This window comes from Planococcus citri, chromosome 3 (genome assembly GCF_950023065.1).
Source record: "Planococcus citri chromosome 3, ihPlaCitr1.1, whole genome shotgun sequence".
Lineage (NCBI taxonomy): Eukaryota > Metazoa > Arthropoda > Insecta > Hemiptera > Pseudococcidae > Planococcus > Planococcus citri.
Genome location: NC_088679.1, coordinates 5,192,973 through 5,211,801, shown reverse-complemented (window position 1 = coordinate 5,211,801; position 18,829 = coordinate 5,192,973). Strand labels below are relative to the sequence as shown.

General features: G+C 35.6%; 1 protein-coding gene across 1 annotated transcript in view; it reads left to right on the top strand.

The window, feature by feature from the left end:
- The window catches only part of LOC135841886 (serine-rich adhesin for platelets-like), an 86,530-nt gene that overhangs the window by 34,852 nt on the left and 32,849 nt on the right, over window positions 1-18,829 (top strand). The window contains exon 3 of the mRNA XM_065359099.1: window positions 15,651-15,714. Within this exon, the coding sequence (XP_065215171.1) occupies window positions 15,651-15,714 (64 nt within the window). The remainder of the gene's footprint in view (window positions 1-15,650; window positions 15,715-18,829) is intronic.

Here is an 18,829-nt window from a genome sequence, read left to right as displayed (position 1 = left end):
CACATTTATAGCCATTTTGACTAAAATCTAGCATTTTCGACGATTTTAGCCTTTAGGCAAAAAGCAAGACTTTGATCATTTTTGCAATAGGAAAGTTAATCATAAAAACAACAGGAAAAATTGATGTTCAGCAAAATTCGTCGATTTTAAAAAAAATTAAAAATTACAAAAGAATATATTCAAAACTATGTACCAAAAAATATTTTTTCAGAAAAGTGAGTAAAAATCATGGATCATAAAACATTTCGAAAAAGCAATTAATAAACCATAGATAATCATCAGAATTCAGAAACTAATCAAATTACCCATTGATAGGATTGAAACAAATTTTTTTTGCGGTTTCTGTCAAAAAAACAGGACTTTGGAACAGTTTTTGAAAAGAAACGAAACTTGGAATTTTCTTCAAAAATAAAAAAACAACATGCCATTTTACTGAGAAGAGAAAAATCTTTGATAATTTTAGCAAAAGGAAGGGGCCTCTGGCAATTTTTGGCAAAGAAGTACACTTTTGACAATTTTTGGAAAAAATGAGATTTTATGGATGTTTTTTTGAAAAAAAAAACAATTTTTAGTCACATTTGTTAAAAAGTAAAAATGTTGGCCAATTTTAGAAAAAGCGAGAATTTTTGACAATTTTTGGGTATTTTGCTATAAATCAAAAACCTATGTTATTTTTTGAAAAAGCGAGAATTTTTGACAATTTTTGCAAGAAGCAGGACTTTTGGAGGCTAAAATATTTTCATTCGAAAATTTCTTCCAAAAAACAAGACTTTTGACAATATTAAGAAAGGAAAGGCTTTCTGGAAATTTTTCACAAAAAAACGATACTTAAGAGTGATTGTAAAAAAAAACAAACCTGAGGCTTTACGAAATTTTTTTGCAAAAAAGCAACAATTTTTACCAATTTAGAAACAACTAGAAAATATTTTGAAACGCAGTGATGCCAAGTTTTCGGTCATTATTGCCAATTTCAAAAAATCGAGATAATTAGCCAAGAATTCTTGACATTTTTTCGATAATAATGATTGAAAAATTAGTAGGTACCACAACGTTTCAGAATATTTCGCCAGTTTCAGAAAAAATGATATCTTTTAATATTTTGGCCTAATTAATGCGAAATATTGCGAAAAAAAAAGTTTCAAAACACAAATTTATCCAAAAATGAGCGCGATTTGCAAATTTTCAACCGCTCAATAGAACCATAAAATAATATGCTCTTGAAATTTGATGGCAAAATAGCATCAGTCAACGCAGAATTTCGAATACTTTCATTTGAGACTAGGTCATTTCTCCCAAATCAGTTTGTACAGGGGCTAGAGCGAAAAAACACGATTTTTTCTAAAATTCCATCTCTCTGAGGGCTCATATCTCCTCTTCAGGGATACCTTCGCAGCTGAAATTTTTTCTAGGTAACTTTCAACTCGAAATGAACGCCTCTGTTGAATTTTATCAAAATCACATGGGTTTTGCTGATGAGTAGGTACTGACAACTACAGTGCGATCAGAAAATTTAAACCACCCAAAACAGTATTTCGTGTTGAAAATGCAATTGATCGCAATGAATAGGAATACTGGTAACAGTGGTGACTCATGATTGATGCGATAACAACATATCGAATGCTATCACACCAATCATATGTGTACCAGTACCTAAACCTATAATATTCCATATTACCAACCTGTATTTTTAATGAAAAACTTGCTGTGGGGTGTACGATGTTTCTAAGCACGGTGTAGTATGTATCACCTACATGTTATTGCATGTAGGCATGTACATACCTAGTATGTACTAATTAAGTAAATTACTAGTCGCGATGTGACGTGACGTAATGTGCCGCGACACGTTGAATGGGTTATCCAGGCTGGAGAAGGGAGAGTTTACGGTTTTTGCGTACTGCATGACTTACTTATGCTGTAGGTACAATTATAAAGTATTAAGTGATCGTTGATATTGGGAGTGGTACGAGTATCTAATAGACTCAATATGCTACACTGTAATGATAGGTACACTTGAATATAGGTAAACGTACGTCGCATACATAGACATACGTGCTACGAGTATAAGAATGGAGAAGGCGCTGCATGGTGTAAGACCTACGCGTGCGAAATTCGCATGCGTGCAGCCACCAGTGGCCAGCTGGTTCATATAATGAAGAGAAAGACGTGCGTATCAAACGTTTAACAAACAACTCCACCACCACCGGATCGGGAATTGCTGATTGGCACAGGGTAGTGACCACTGACCAGTGAGGTTACATGTACCTCATAATTGTGCTCATTGCTTGTGGTATATTTCTAAGATTTAGAAAACCGAGATGTCATCTTCATCATTCTGACGATCATGAAGCTATCGCCAACGTTCGCACCCATTTGCAACATTCATTCCTACCTATTTCCACTAAGGTAGGAAACGAGCTAGCCTATTGCTCTCTGCGTTGTTATTATTCAAGGTGCAATGTGTTTATATTATGAACATCCTGAAGTTTTCATGCTTTCGTGACTTACAGCATAATAATGACGAACTCATTCATTTGTCACCAATTCTGCAACCATTGTTTGTGGTAGGAGTGAGATAAGTACCCAGCACCTAAGATATACCTATCGGAATACAGAATTTGATAAGATTTTGCTCAAAAGGTATTCTACATAGAATGTACACTGCTGCAGCAGAATTGAAATATAATGTAGGAATAGTTTTCCCAACATGGGTTACTTAGGACGTCAACTCTCATCATTCTTTCCTGTTATGAAATTGACATTTGGATATTGCTGAAAAGAAAACGTTCGTCGTATATTCCTTCATTCCATGTTTTCCTTCCGTCCTTCCTTCCGCCGTACAGTTAATTGTCTGGTGTGCTAAGCTGCCCCTTTGCGTGTTCACAAACCATAAATTTATGTTCATTGATGAGTACCTATTGATGCATTCGAATATGTAACTCTGCTCGCAACTTCGCTAGCAGGTGATCGCGTGATTACAGATTATGGAATTCGTTCTTCAACCTAAAGAAGAATATAAGATCTTCAAATGGAGAGGGTAACAATGCCGAAGAAATTTTCGAATAGCTGCCGTCGAGTTCGAATAACACTAGACAACTGCAAATTTGTATTCGGGTTGAAAATGGGCTTAATCGATACTTTAGACCCTAAAACAAAAAACAGAGTGGGGTTTTTCAATTTGAGTTGTTTTTGTGGTCGTCTGCAGGAGAGATGATCAAAGTTGTAAAAATTACCGTTTTTGCCATACTTCAAGAGTTTGTAGCGACTTCAGTATTGTTTTGCGAAAAAAACCAAGGTCATTTTCGGATTCTACGAACTTTTTTAAGTAAACTACTTTCCCCGATTTTTGAAGTTTCAAGCGCATATCGAAGATTTTTATTTGTATCAGTATTTTAAAACTTGGAGCGCGCGACGCTGGCGTTGCTCCACCACGTAATCGTGGCGCGGAACTTTATTCACTCGGAGTTAAAATTGAATTTTTCATATTCAGAAAAATCAGTCTTATGCGCTTGAAACTTCGAAAATCAAAAATCGGGGAAAGTAGTTTACTTAAAAAAGTGCGTAGAATCCGAAAAGGACCTTGGTTTTTTTCGTAAAACAATACTGAAGTCGCTACGAACTCTTGAAGTAGGGCAAAAACATTAATTTTCGCAACTTTGACGGTCTTTCCTGACCACAAAAACAATTCTTTAAAAAACTCACTCTGTTTTTTGTTTTAGGGTCTAAACTATCAATTAAGCCCATTTTCAACCCAAACATGAAAAAAAAAGTCAAATCTTACTTTCTGACCAAAAATTCTTGCTCTTCAGCAAAACTGCTAAAAAGTCTCACTTTTTTGCCAATAATTCCCAAAAGTCCTTGCAAAATCCTCAAAAATTGTCTTTTTGCAAAAAGTCTCATTTTTTCTCAAAAATTTTCAAAAATCCACTGTTTTGCTCAAATTTTTGAGAAAACTTTTTGTTTTGCTACTTTTTAGTAAATAATTATCAATTAACAATTTCTGGAAAAACATGTAGATTTTTGAAATATTTTTGGAAAAAAAATAGGCTGAAGATTTTTTACAAATTTTATTTTAACACAGCTCTCTCTTCAGCTAGAAACTCAGCCCCAGGTGCTGATTTAATTCACTTACAATTTATCAAAAATGCATCAGAAAATATTACTCTCTTACTATTGGAAATTTTCAACCAAATCTGGACATCTCATTCTTTTCCAAATTGCTGGAAAACTGCAATGATTCTACCTCTCTTGAAACCAGGTAAGAACCGATTTGATATGAACAGCTATCGCCCAATCTCTTTGACTTCCAACCTCTGCAAACTATTTGAAAGAATTATAAACAAGCGCCTATTATGGATCCTTGAATCAACCAAAAAACTATCCCCATCTCAATGTGGTTTCTGCTCCTAGTGAAGCCTTTCAATATTTTGACATAATCATACGAAATAGATATTAATTGCAAAGAAAAAATTTTCAAAACACGAATTCCCTCTTCACCAAATAGGTAACTCCTTGAGTGAATAATCTGCAAATTTTCAACCGCTCTGCAGAACCAGAATCTCAAATACTTCCATTTCGGACAGGGCCATTTTTCCAAAACCGGTTGGGTAGGGGCTGGAGCAAAAAACCACAATCTTTTTGAAAATTCCCTCCAGGGCACCTCCGGAGCTAAAATTTTTTCTGAGTAACTCTCAATTCCGGATGAAGGTTTCTGCCGAATTTGGTCAACATCCGCCGTCTTTTTTTGGTAGACAATCCACCCTATTGAACATGGTTCAACTACGCTGTGGGTATGCAATTTTTTCTGGATTCATCTCAATCTCTTTCTGAATTGTGTTTGACGATTTTTAATAATTTTTATAAAATTTTTGTACTTTTTTATAATTTCAATTATTTTTTGCAATTTTTTTTTGCGATTTGGTAAGTTTTGCCGAAATTAACCAAATTTTTGTTATAGTTTTGGTAATTTGAAGTGATTTTATTACCTTTAAAAATGTTTTCATGTCATTTTCGATGTGGATTTTAACGATGTTGTATGGGAATTTAACTTTTTGAGGTTCAAATCGCATGACCCATCTAAATATGCCATCCCTTCAAGAAATCCTGTCTGAGAAGTGAGAAGCTATGCTCATATGTATATATGCTATATCATCGTTTGCATACACATATACCATACAGTGTACCGTAATATGTGCTAGGTAGGTATGTGAAGTATATAAATTACAAAGTACCTACCTCAACAACAATTCATTCGTGTAAGTGTTATGTGGTGTATAAGGCAATTACATTTACCGAAAATTACTGGCAAACTGAAAGTGAGCATAATGTCCGCACCCACCCACATCTCTGCCATCCTCCTCTTTTACTCACTTGCTGTTTTATTATTATTATTATTTTAATTGTGGCAGTTTGTTGTTAATTTATTAGTGTAGGCACTATAGGCACTGTAGTAAAATGAAGATGAAATTTTAATATTCTCGTTTCTATACGCGTGAAGTTGTTTCATGCAGTTTCTCCTTTGTCGGAACTGATCTCACGGTAAAATATTGTAGACTTATAGGTGAAGGTAGTAATAAAGCACGTGACTTGCCAAGACCTGTTAGTTTTTTAAGTGATTTGGGCCAAATTGAAGATCAATCACTAGATCTTCAAATTGAATTTATATGTTTCTGTATACGTGTCTAAATTTGATTTTATTTTCTCCAATTGATTTTGCATTCATGTTTTGTCAAACACTCCGTACACCTGACTGCCTGAGCATACGCGTATGTAATGTTCATGTGCATCAAAGTACATACGATTGTTGACGAGGATGAGAAAGTTTGCTCAAATAATCCTCGCCATTGCGAATATTACGATTACGACAATCGATAGTTCACTAGTTCTCAAGTCTGTCTACTCAGCATTCGCTGCGTTGCTCTTGTTGCATTACTTTCGTCTTCGTGATACGTGGATTGGATGTACTTTCTCGTCGCTCAAATGTACTTCATAAATAGTAGGTATATTACTTTGACGTAATAATGTAGTGTGTGAGTTTTTGTCGTTCGTTCTCATGACGATATGTACATAGGTAGGTATGTGGTGCATGTGTAGACAGAAAGGAATTTCTGCTGCGATGTTCTCAAACATATCACAATTCTGCAAAGTTTGAACCTTGAGACAAATAGACAGTCCTTCGCATGGAAAGAGTACAGCAGCTTTAAAAAAAAGTCCAACGACCTTCGGCGTCTCTTCAAACAAAACTAGTACGTCCAAAAAGTCACCGTTTGCCATTTATTGGACCATACACCGGAACACCGGTAGGTAGTGCTCCAGAGTGTCCGTAGACAAACACTAAATTCTGAATTTACGCTCACAATAGGTGGTAGAACCTATACCTACCAATGTAAATCCACACAATTACACGAAGCAAGACGTGTTTTTGTATGCACTATATATGCAACAATGTCGTATTTGAAAACGAACAATTACAATACGAATATGTAAACGATGACAATGCGAGATACCTGCGTATAGTCTACCAGAAATTGCAATACTTTTGTATATGTGAGTAGCGGCAGAGCGGCGTGTGCCTGAATAAAAGTACCTCGTCTACAATAATACATTATACGCAACAAAATAGCGTATGTGTGTGAAGACAGAAACACTAGACAGTAACCGCTAGAATCTCATCTTATGTCATTGAAAATGATGTACACGAATAACTTTCACTATGCTCACCTGCTCTTCTACGTAAGTTACAGGATACCTACCTGAACAGAATGTCATCGGACGATGAATGGTGCTAGGTATTGGCGGACGTTATATTCGGAATTTTTAATCGTTTCATCGTCGAGTCGCGCCACTCCATTCCACATGCTATTAAATAATCTACCAATTAGAATTTCTTGTCGATGAGAGATGCCAAGTATGTAGGTACTCGTACCTATTGGCTAGATTGGAAAATGAAAATTCAAAGCGGCCGCGACGGCGTGCGACACGAGGCAAAGCGAAGACACGTAATGCATTTCGTAACCTTGATCTCTACGCTGCCTCTCACGTTTCACGTCTGTTATTGGTACGAGTAAATAAATCTGTACTGTGATCGTCATTAACCACGCGTTAACGTTATTTTATATACCTAGACCTACACAATTACCCATCGCAATACACGTTCAATATACACAGTACACACATATACATAGGTATAGGTAAAGGTACTCGTATAATGATCGTGAGTACGAGCAACAGGTACAACGTTCAATTTTACTCCAGTTTCAGCTGCACAGCTACGAGCAATTTATAATGTGCGTACATTAGCATTTTCAATATACACAAACAGCGTGTGTATTACATAATCATGCGTACAGGCATGACCGTATGTGCAAGCCACACACATATGGAGGCACCCTAGTTTGCGAATCTGTTCAGTATACACACAATTAGTCAAAATTGGTACTCTAGTTGAACTCAATTTGAACAACTGATCAGTTAATATCTCCTCCTCCTTCTCCCTCTTCATGTACCTACGACTCCGGAAGTCCGGATGAGGCAAAAGCAATGAGAATTGAGCGAGGATAGTCAAGTCCAAAAACTTCCCTTTTCCTAGGATCCATATTTTTTCAAAAATAATTTCAGCTCGCCTCACGGTATTGGTCATTCGTCCAATTCAATTTAATTTTTGAACAAGAAAAGTCGCTGCTTTGAGCGATTCCGAACAAAAAAAGGGATGTGGCATGGGTGGAAGGGGGCAAGGGGTGATACTGAAATTTTCCTAATTTTTTTACCAGATTTTCCCAACTTTTTACACCAGATATTTCGCTTCCTCTAGGATATTTTTAGCAAATAATTATCCACGTGTGGTTCGAACAAATTTTGAAAGGGAAGTTGAAAAGAAAAATTTTGAATAATTTAAAAATTTAACTTCGAAAACAAAAATCAATTGCATTCAAGTATTTGAACTTGAGAAAAAAACAGGACGAGAAAGTTTTTTAGAAGAAAGGATTAAAATTTTGAGGGTTCCATTCGCTGCATCCACCAAGAATCTCTAACCGACTCAGTCCACGTTTGTTTTGAAATGACTCTCTCAAAGGGTATTCTCGGGTAAAATAGGTGAAATGCCCTTGTCCTCGGATTTTTCAAATTTTGATGAAACATTGTTGGGTACCTTTAAAAAAAAGGTTCGAGCCAAAAAATCTCCCACCCTACCCCCTTGCCCCCCCATGGCGAAACCCCGCATTTTTCGGGGGAAAAATCATACTTTCAACGAGTTTTGAATACAAAATTTTGAATTCACTCAAAATATAGAGGAGACATAAATAAGTCTGGCAACGTGAATTTTTTCAAAAAATTTACGAATTGATCAATTCTTTAATTTATTAATCAATTTGTACGCGAACGATTCACTTATACGAATAAATTTCACTTATACAAATCAATTCGTTCGCGAATGATTCACCGAAAAATTTCCCATTCGTTCGCGAACGAGTCACTTATACAAATCAATTCGTTCGCGAATGATTCACCAAAAAAATTTTAATTCATTCGCGAACGAGTCACTTATGCAAATCAATTCGTTCGTGAATGATTCTTCAAAAATTGAATAAATGAATTGATTCGTTCGCGAACAACTCACTTATACAAATCAATTCGTTCGCAAATAATTTCCCAAAAATTATTCAATTTGTTCGCGAACGAGTCACTTAATTAAGGTGCACGGGGCAAGTCAGAATGCGTTTTTCGCAATTTCAACTTTGATCAGACAACTCCCACCGAAATCCGAATTCTGACTTCCCCCGGTACACCTTATACAAATCAATTCGTTCGCGAATGATTTTTACATTTTTTACCAAAAATTTTTTAGTTCGTTCGTGAACGAGTCACTTATACAAATCAATTTGTTGAATTCGTTCGTGAATGATTCATCAAAAATTGAGTAAATGAATCGTTCGCGAACAACTCATTTATACGAATCAATTCGTTCGCGAACGACTGAACGAGTCACATACAGTATACACAAATCAATTCGTTCGCGAATGATTCACCAAAAATTTTTCCATTCGTTCGCGAACGAGTCACTTATACAAATCAATTCGTTCGTGAATAATTCATCAAAATTGAGTGAATGAACCAATTCGTTTGCGGACGATTCACTTATACGAATCAATTCGTTCGCGAACAGGGCTGTAAGGTAATTTATGTTGGTAAATTACGGCGGTATTTTACTGTATTTTACGGTATTTTACCAAAAGTTTCTTACCATATTTTACCATACTTTACCAAAAAGCCAAATTAACACTTTTTTCCATCTTTCCTTCATAAATTTCCAAATTTCCATGGGAATTTATGATTTGAAAGTTAGCAAAAATTTTCCTAATAAATTTCCAAAAAATGTCCATGGAAAATAAAATTTTCTATAATCTTTAATAACACCTAAAACAGTTGAAAGTTTACTTCAGAGGCAGGTCAAAAGTTCAGAACTTTGAAGTCAAACTACAAAAAATAACTTCATATCTAAATGAGTAAAATACCATAAATACCGTATTTTACCGCCGTATTTTACCAGCGAATAAATTATGGTAATTTAACAGCCCTGTTCGCGAATGATTCATCAAAAATTGAGTAAATGAATCGATTCGTTCGCGAACGACTCACTTATACGAATCAATTCGTTCGCGAACGATTCACTTATACAAATCAATTCGTTCGCAAACGAGTCACTTATACAAATCAATTCGTTCGTGAATGATTCAATTTCATCTTCATCGAAAATTCAGTAAATGAATCGATTCGTTCCCAGACGATTCACTTATACGAATCGATTCGTTCGCGAACGAGTCACTTATACGAATCAATTTGTTCGCGAATGATTCACCAAACATTATTCAATTCGTTCGCGAATGATTCAGTACCTATTGCACAATTTGTTCGCGAATGATTCACCTAGAAATCGATCAATTTGTTCAATCGCCAATCTGTTGTGAACGATTCGATTCGATTCGATTCACTTCGCTTGAGAACAGATCAATTCCTGTACAATAGCTTCAGAAAACCCGAATTATTCGTTAAATTAATTGATCTGCAGCTTGCGAATGATTCACCAAGAAATCAATCAATTTATTTAATCACCAATCGTTCGTGAATGATTCGATTCGATTGTAAACAGATCATTTGCGTACAAATGTTTCAAAATAAGTGAATCAATTAGTTCGTAAACGATTTTTATTTGGAGAAAAGTCGGTCTTCTCACGCTAAATGTGTAAGTGTTTTTGTTTAGCCTCCAGCGAGTTTCCAAATTTCTCTAGTAATTTCAGATCACTCTTGGTTGTTTAGCTACCGAAGTTTCATAATTTTTGGTTACTTTTTAAAAAATTTTGGTTATAAGTACCTACTCATTTGGTAAGGTTGAATCCTTGCTAAATAATTGCCGAGAATATATTTGAGGGAAATGAAACGTCATGTAAGAAAGCGTGCAAAAAATTGATAAATTTTAAAACTATAATTGCTACAAGTTTACCAATTTTTCACCCAAAAAATACGTTAATGAATAAGAAAAATTTTAACCTTTTGGGCAAAAATAGAAAAAAAGCATTATCGGCTTTCACCATTCGCCTCGCAGAATGGAATAATTCGCAAAGAAAATGTATTCGTGCCCTTTAGGGTACCTATTGCTAGAAAAAAAACATCACAATACCTAATCTTAACCCTACGAGTAATTACAACAAATCATCCACACGAGAACTGGAATTTGGCTCCGGTACAGAATTATTATAGAAAGGGAAGACGAGAAGCAGAAGAGTTTTATCAAGGATAACGACGAATTTCACGAGTGAAGTAATTCAGCCGTCGGTGAATTACTTATGCATAGGTACCTATTTTTGTATCTATCTGATTGGCACCAGAAGTTACCCATCTAGGTATAAATAATATACAGATACACCAGCTATGTAGGTACACTTACCAGGTTTACATTTTTTAAATTTAGCTCGATTAGTATGAACAGGTTTTCAATTTCAAATAATATTGAACATAGGTATATGTATAACGAGAATTTTCGGTCAATAAGATAAGTTGGAAGCATCGAAATCGAGTCCTATCATATTACCTACAGGTACTGAATCTGCATTTGATCAAGACCCTTCGGAAGTTGTTTCTTCTCAAGGAGATGGGTTGACAGATGAAATACTAGCTCATAAGTCATAATATAAGTTGTTACAGTTACAGATATCGCGAGATCAACGCATAACTGTGCTCGTGCGCACAGTAATGAAACACAAGCAGCTATTCGTCTATTTTGGAATCGAGTCGAATCGAGTTTTTTATGTTTATTGGAGAAATTCACAAACGAGAAATGTAAACAAGCTCTATCCTTATAGTTTATCTCACAATATACCGCGATGCAGTTGGTATAAAGCTGGACTTATACAGTCGTGCAGTATCTCTACCTATGTCTAGGTTTACGCATCCGTACCTCTCAGCTTCATCCATCTCGATAACATAATTAATTTCATCAGCAAGTACCTTACATATATACCTACTAGTACATAGAACGTTCGCGACGCGCATCTGCTTTTTAATACTTACTCGTAATGTAACTGGATTGCCTGGTGCTTGTGCCTAGCTGCCAAACCAACCTACCAGTTGCAAACAATTTCACTTTCAAAAGGCAAAGAGAGAAGGCAGAAGAACGAATAATATAAAAAAAAGCCTACTCGTACTCGTACATACATCGCACATATATCTACGATGGTTCACACTTTTACACTCGATCGAACAATTATTTTTTTCTTACTCAGTTTCGACGAGGTACAAGTGTATGGTACAAAATACGTACGATTATACATGCGAGAAGGAATAAGTAATTTATTGGGTACCTGTATAGATAAATCTTACAGAATATCTGCGTACTACTCGGCATTTCCGGTGCTGATCTTGCTTAGGTATGTCCATTCGGGTAACCAAGTGACTTGACTAGTATGGCAATAGTGAGCAGTTCGAAGGGGGATTTAACACACAGTCAAATGAGAATAAGTAACTGAATGGACCTCCATGAAAAATAAATCTGTGAAAAGTGTTGAAAATGATTTAAAATGTTGTAAAAATACTTAAACAAAGCATTAGAATATCTGAAAATTGCCAACAAGCCACAAAATTTTGATATACCTACTTGCCAAAAAAAACTGTCACAGTTGCATTGAAAGTTCCCAAGATGCATGAAAAAATGTTGAAAATGTGTCAAAATTTCATAAAAAAAACTAAAACTAAAAAAAAAACCATTAAAGTCACTGACAATTGTCAACATGTGATGAAAGTGTCATAAAAGTTGCAAAAAAAAAGGCATGAAAAAGTATTTGAAAACTTGCTAGAACGATGTGAAAACATCATTCTAAAATACATCAAGGTCATCAGGAGAGGGCTGCCCTATAATGTTAGTACCTGGCAATCGCTAGGCACCCTAATTTTGTTCCTATCAGGTTGATTAATTTTTACAAAATGGAGCACGACGCGATTTTGAAAAAAAGCACAACACAATTCCAAATACACTATGCTATTCTGAAAGCTCCAGAGCACAACTCGATATATCTCAAAAGCATAATTCGACTCCAAAAGCGCTACAGTAGTACTGAGAGAACCTCTTGGGAGCACAGCAAAATCACAAATGACTGGTGGGTTTTGATTCAGAAAGGGTAACCACCTGCTTTTGGTGTCTAGGTACTGAATGTGTGTAAATGAAACACCTGCAGGTGTTCTAAAAACCTTTCTCAAAATTGAACAATAGAGAAAATTTTATAGCCCCTGTGGTGTTACATTTAGGTATAAGCAAGACAGATAAGCGAATACAATGGATCATTGAAAATCAATAGGCGGCAAATCACTTTGATTTTTAACTTTTAGAAAATAACCAAATTTAAAATGTTTGAAATTGAACAATGGGAAAGATAACACTGTAGATAAGAATATTTTACGACCCTTCGGTGTTACATTTTAAAACCGATGTTGGCTTTGCTTTTGATAAATATAACACCACAGGGGTCGGCTTCGCTTTTGATAACATCTTTTCCATTGTTCAATTTTGAAAAATAAATTTCGAAAATTGAACAATAGAATCAATTTTACAACCCCTGTGGTGTTACATAAATTTTGAAATTCAACTGACATCGGCTTTGCCTTTGATGAAATCTGGTCCATTATTCAATTTTGAAAAATAAATTTGGAAATTGAACAATAGAAAATATTTTATGACCCCTCCCAGTTGGGTGAAAATCTGCCCTTCTGCCAATAAATATGAGGTAAAGAGCAGTTTAATTGGCGTTTTATACTTCAACACGACTTTCAACTGCTGCCATACAGCAGATTTTACAGTTTTCAAAATCGTGCTTCAATTCACTGGTGTAATTTGAAGCGACTTTTTAGGTTGTCACATTTTCTGCACAGCTGGAAAAAATTTCTGCTAACAAGTAAACACGCCCCAAGAATATTTCGTAGTGTATTTTCATCGCGTAAAGCCGCTACACTTCTAAATTATGTGGCGTATTTTTGCACATCGAAAAAACCAGCCACAAAAGTATGCTACACAAATATTTCATAGCATATTTATTTGCATATTTGCTGAAAAACGCGCATAAATGTGGTATTTTGTGCGTGTGTTTCAGCTTAGTATATAAATCTTTAGTCATTTCTACCAAGTGCTCTGGTGGCGTAGGTAGAAAGGATTCCGCACACAGATCCGGGGACTCGAGTTTGATCCCCGCTGGTGCCAAAAATTTTTTCAAGAATATTGATCAATGGCAGATTTTTACGCGTGAATAAAATACGCGCCGATTAATGGGCAGAAAAAGCATTGGCATAAAGTGTTAAATCTCCTGCCCACATTTTTATGTCGCATAAGAGCAGATTTTCACCAAACTGGGCTGTGGTGTTACATTATTGTCGGCTTTGCTTTTGATATGACCCTTTTCCCCTTTTTATTCTTTTTTTTGGTATACATTTTCATAATTACCTAATTGCCATTACTCAAGATTATAATTACGGTGTTCCATGCCTCACGTTAAACCACATTTACGTAAGAAAATTTCAAAAGCATCGGCCCATCCATCTAAGAGAACATTCGTTCCAATGAATTTTCCACTTTCAGAATGAAAGACGAAAACAAAAATAAATTGCACAACATTGCATTCAAGTATCCGAACCTGAGAAAAAACAGAACAAGAAAGATTCTTAGGGGGGATAAAATTTTGAGACACCCCCCCCCCATTGAGTGTATCTGCCATGGGACCCAACCGACCCAGTCCACGCCTGGAGGTCTTTGAAAAGAACCAATAAATAATGAAATTATAGTCGAATTTGCCTAGAGTGCATGACAAAGGTGTCGAAAATTTGCCAGAAATGCATAAAGAAGTGTTCAAATCGCGTTGAAATGATGCAAAAACAGTCACAATAATTTTATTCAAATTCACTCTAATAAAATTTTTCCTAAAAAAAGAAATTGTTGAAATAAAATTGATAGGTAGGTACCTAATCATCTGCAATTCCGCACACGATCCAGAACAATTTCCAAATCAATTGAAAAATTCCTATTTTTGATACTGGGGGAGAGGAGGGGGTTGTGAATAAAAATCACAATGGCCGAAATGGGCTGTTCTGGAAGCACTTTGCGTGTAGACCTTTTTCCTTGCTCCTTCTAAGTGAACCTTTTCAATCATTACCTCCGATTTGTCAGAATAACTATTTGGTTTCCTGAAAGTTCATCTCACCCACACCTCAAAACCAAATTTTCAGCTACCAAATTCGATTTTTCGATTTTTGGTGAATTTTTTAAACTTACAAAAATATTCCAACAAGGGAACCCTGTCAACTCGTCGCCTCCGATTTGACTAAAATTTGGTTCAATGAAAGTTCATGTCGCCCAAACTTCAGAACCAAATTTTCAGCCCTCGAAGAACACCTAGGTACGAGATTTTTCAAATTTTGGCAAATTTTTAAAAATGGCAAACATCGAGATAAAAATCTGCAGAAATTTGGTTTGAGTACTAAAATATCGAGGTTTCGAATCGATTGTGATCATTTTCGAATCGATCTGAAGCCCCAGCATAAAAGTTGGGTTTTCTCCAGCACACTGGAATCATTCCATAAAACGCTGTAATCAACTTCAACTGCTGAAAATTTAGTTCTTAGATGTGGGTGACATGAATTTTCAGTGAGCCAAATTTCAGCCAAAATTGACAAAGTTCCAATAGTAAATACTGGTAAGGTTTTCATAAAAATTGTAAACCACGAAATGAAAATCTCCCCCTCTCTCTCTCGAATCGATTACGACCATTTTTAAGTCGATCTGAAGCCTTTAGCAGAAGTTGGTTTTTCTCCAGCACGCTGGAATAACTTCAGAAGATTTTGTAATCAACTTTGTGTCCTAAAAAATTTAAAGTGCGATATTCTCAATCGATTAGGCAACCCTCATAACTCACTCTCTCAAATTGTCCGAGTGATGCGATGCTCAACTTGTATAAGTACGTGTATTACGTAAACATTACGTGTCATTTACATATGTTGATGCACTTTGCACTGCGCAGGATTCAGTTATGGCTTATGTACTACCTATATGTACTCGTATACAGTTAATTGTAAGTCTCGCATCAATACTTTATTATGATATCAACTCGTATACTTTGTTTCAGGTAATTGCTCTAGAATGGACGTTGCTAGTAATTACATTAACTCAAGTCAACGCAGACGATACGCGTAAGTAGATATACTTACCTGAAGATTATTAATATATACAATAGGTCTTGAAAATAAACACATAATTAGGCAGAAGTGCCTTCATGATTTTTTTCAAGCACAAAAATATCACTCGATGCTGAAGGTACAATATTTGACGATATCCCAATCAGTGAACTATTTTATGGTTGGTTTTCGGTCTTTGCATGGGTTTTTATTTTGGCCCCATTTTTGACAATTCATCAGTAAACAGAATCTACGTGAGGGAAATTCGAGATAAGTAGGTAGATTGTGGGTTTCAGACCGACAGTGAAATTTGTTTTCCAAGGTACGTTATATTCCATATTATATAGAAAACGCTATAAACTCGAAAAAAAAAATAATAAAATGGGAAAACAGAAAATGAAGATACGAAAAAACCACGTCATCTTCGCAACGACGACGCTATCACGGATGTGACGCTTGAAGATTCACGTTTTCATCAATTTTTTTTCTTCGCAAGTACCTATAGGTATAGATAAAAGTAAGACACCTATACTCGTATTATTGCAGATCTACTCGTGTATATAGCCTACAACTCCTTGATAAAGTTCAAAATCAGAACACTCATTGCTAATCGCGTTCAATTACGCAGTGCGAGTGCAGCATCCATTACCCCCATACCTATTACGCTCTATAAATCATTGGCGCGGGCGTAGGTATAGTGCACCGTATGTCGCTTTCTTCGTCAACTCTCAACTAACGTATAAGCTGAGCAGGTGTACGAGATGTATTTCTACGTGGTACACGCATTAGATACATTGTACTTAACAAGTCCTACTAGCCTAGCAACTCGTATTTTCACGGTAACGTGCAAAGTGCATGACCGACACGACGACGCATCAGAAGGAAAAGAAGAATTCTGTACGTGAGATGCAGCACAGTGCAATCTGTCTAATCGAATCGCGATTCCGAAGTTGGAGAGAAGAAATGTGTATGGTTAGGGGGGAGGGGGTCGCCCAAAAAAATCGATGGATTTTGACCAAATTAAGTTGAAAGTTACCCACAACAATTTTAGCCCACAAGGTGCTTCCGGAGGGGAAGTACGAGTATTTTTTAAAAAATCGTGTTTTTTGCTCTAGCTCCCACTCAACATGTTTTGGGAAAATGGCCCAATCCCAAATCAAAGTATTTGAGATTCTGCCTCCACTTTTATGCTATTGCTGTCAAAATCCAAGACCGCATTTAGGCTTCAACTGAGTGGTTGAAAATTCGCAAATCGCTATTAGTCCGGCATATGACAATAGGAGTAATTGCACCCCCCCCCCGCCGATCCTCCGAGACAACTTTTTTCTTAAAGGGGACATCCTAAGGAACATTTTAAAGCAAACTTGCCAAAAAAAAAAAGTTGGCCTTACTTACAAAATGGCGGCCATTTTGATTGACAGGTCAGCCGAAATAGCAGATTTTGCGTTTTAACATAGGACTTGCACGAACTTTTTCAAACTGTACAAACGTAGATCGAAAGATTATGCAAAAATTTATCACCTGTCAAAATTTCAAGTGCTAAAGTGCGTTTTTCGATTTTTGGTGAATTTTTGAAAATCGAGCCTCCAGTAGATTTTTGAAACTTAACTGAGATGGGGAGTCGAAATTCATTCTGTAAATAATTTCAATACGCTACGAAGTTGACTGCTGGTGAATTTCAAGACGTTTTGGAGCCTCCAGTAACTTTTTGAAAGGTTGTATGACGTTTTTTTCGAAAATTGAAATTTCCTAAAAGTAGCTGCATGCTTCAAAACCATTTGAAACCAGCATGTAGTCTGCGAAGTAAATTTCAGCTTGCTAACTGCATTTGATAAATTAATGTTGGGAAATTTCAAGTTTAAAAAATCTGCTGGAGGCTCCAGAACTGCTCAAAACGGGTTGAAACCGTTTTCAATCGATTTGGCACGTCGAAAATAGGGTATATCCCAAATTTCAGCTTTCTTGGTCAATTTGGTAAAATTTTGATTTTTTCCCTCATTTTTGGCCTAAATTCGATTTTCAAAAATTCACCAAAAATCGAAAAACGCACTTTAGCACTTGAATTTGGACAGGTGATAAATTTTTGCATGATCTTTCGATCTACGTTTGTAAAGTTTGAAAAAGTTCGTGCAAGTCCTATGTTAAAGCGCAAAATCTGCTATTTCGGCTGACCTGACAATCGAAATGGCCGCCATTTTGTAAGTAAGGTCAACTTTTTTTTTGGCAAGTTTGCTTTAAAATGTTCCTTAGGATGTCCCCTTTAAGAAAAAAGTTGTCCCGGAGGATCGGTGGGGGGGGGGGTGCAATTACTCCTATTGTCATATGCCAGACTATATAATTTTTGGATAAATTCGTGTTTTGAAAATTTTTTCTTCGCAAATATTTCGCATTAAGTAATTAGTCCAACGTATTGGAAGATAATTTCTGAAATTGAGGAGATATTTTAGAACGCAGTGATGCCAATTTTTTTGGTCATTATTGTCTACTTAACTGTTTAAACAATATATTAAAAAAAAAAAAAAAAAAAATTCAAAAATTTTTAGCCATTTTTCTCGATGTTTTGAAATTGGCAATAATGATAAAAAAAATTGGCACCACTGCATTTCAAAAATATTTTTCAATCGTTTATGCTGCAAAATGGTAAAAATTGTTTGCTTTTTCGAGAAAAATTCCAAAAAGTCTCACGTTTTTTCCACTAAAGTCTCTCAAAAGTAGGTAATTTTTGTTTGCTAAATACCTATAGTTCCCAAGAAATCCTGCAATTTGCTATAACTATCGAAATTTTGCTTTTTGCAACTACCAAAAATCAATTTCCAGCAAAATTGCAAAGAATTTCAATCCCTCTCCCCTCAAAAAATCCTAAAATAACCCCTTCTTAAAAAATTGTCCAAAAGTTTAGCTTTTTTGCCAAAAAAATTCCAAAAAACCCTTACTTTTTCTAAAATTGTCCATACCTATCTTGTTTTTTGCCCAAAATTGTCAAAAATTTTCTCTTTTCATCATAAATGGTTATAAAAATTGTCGTTTTTTGGAAAGAAAATTCAAAAGTCTTACATTTTTTCAAAAAACCGTCCAAAAGTCTCGTTTTTTTGACAGAAATTGCGAAGAAATATTTTTCATCTTCTTATCG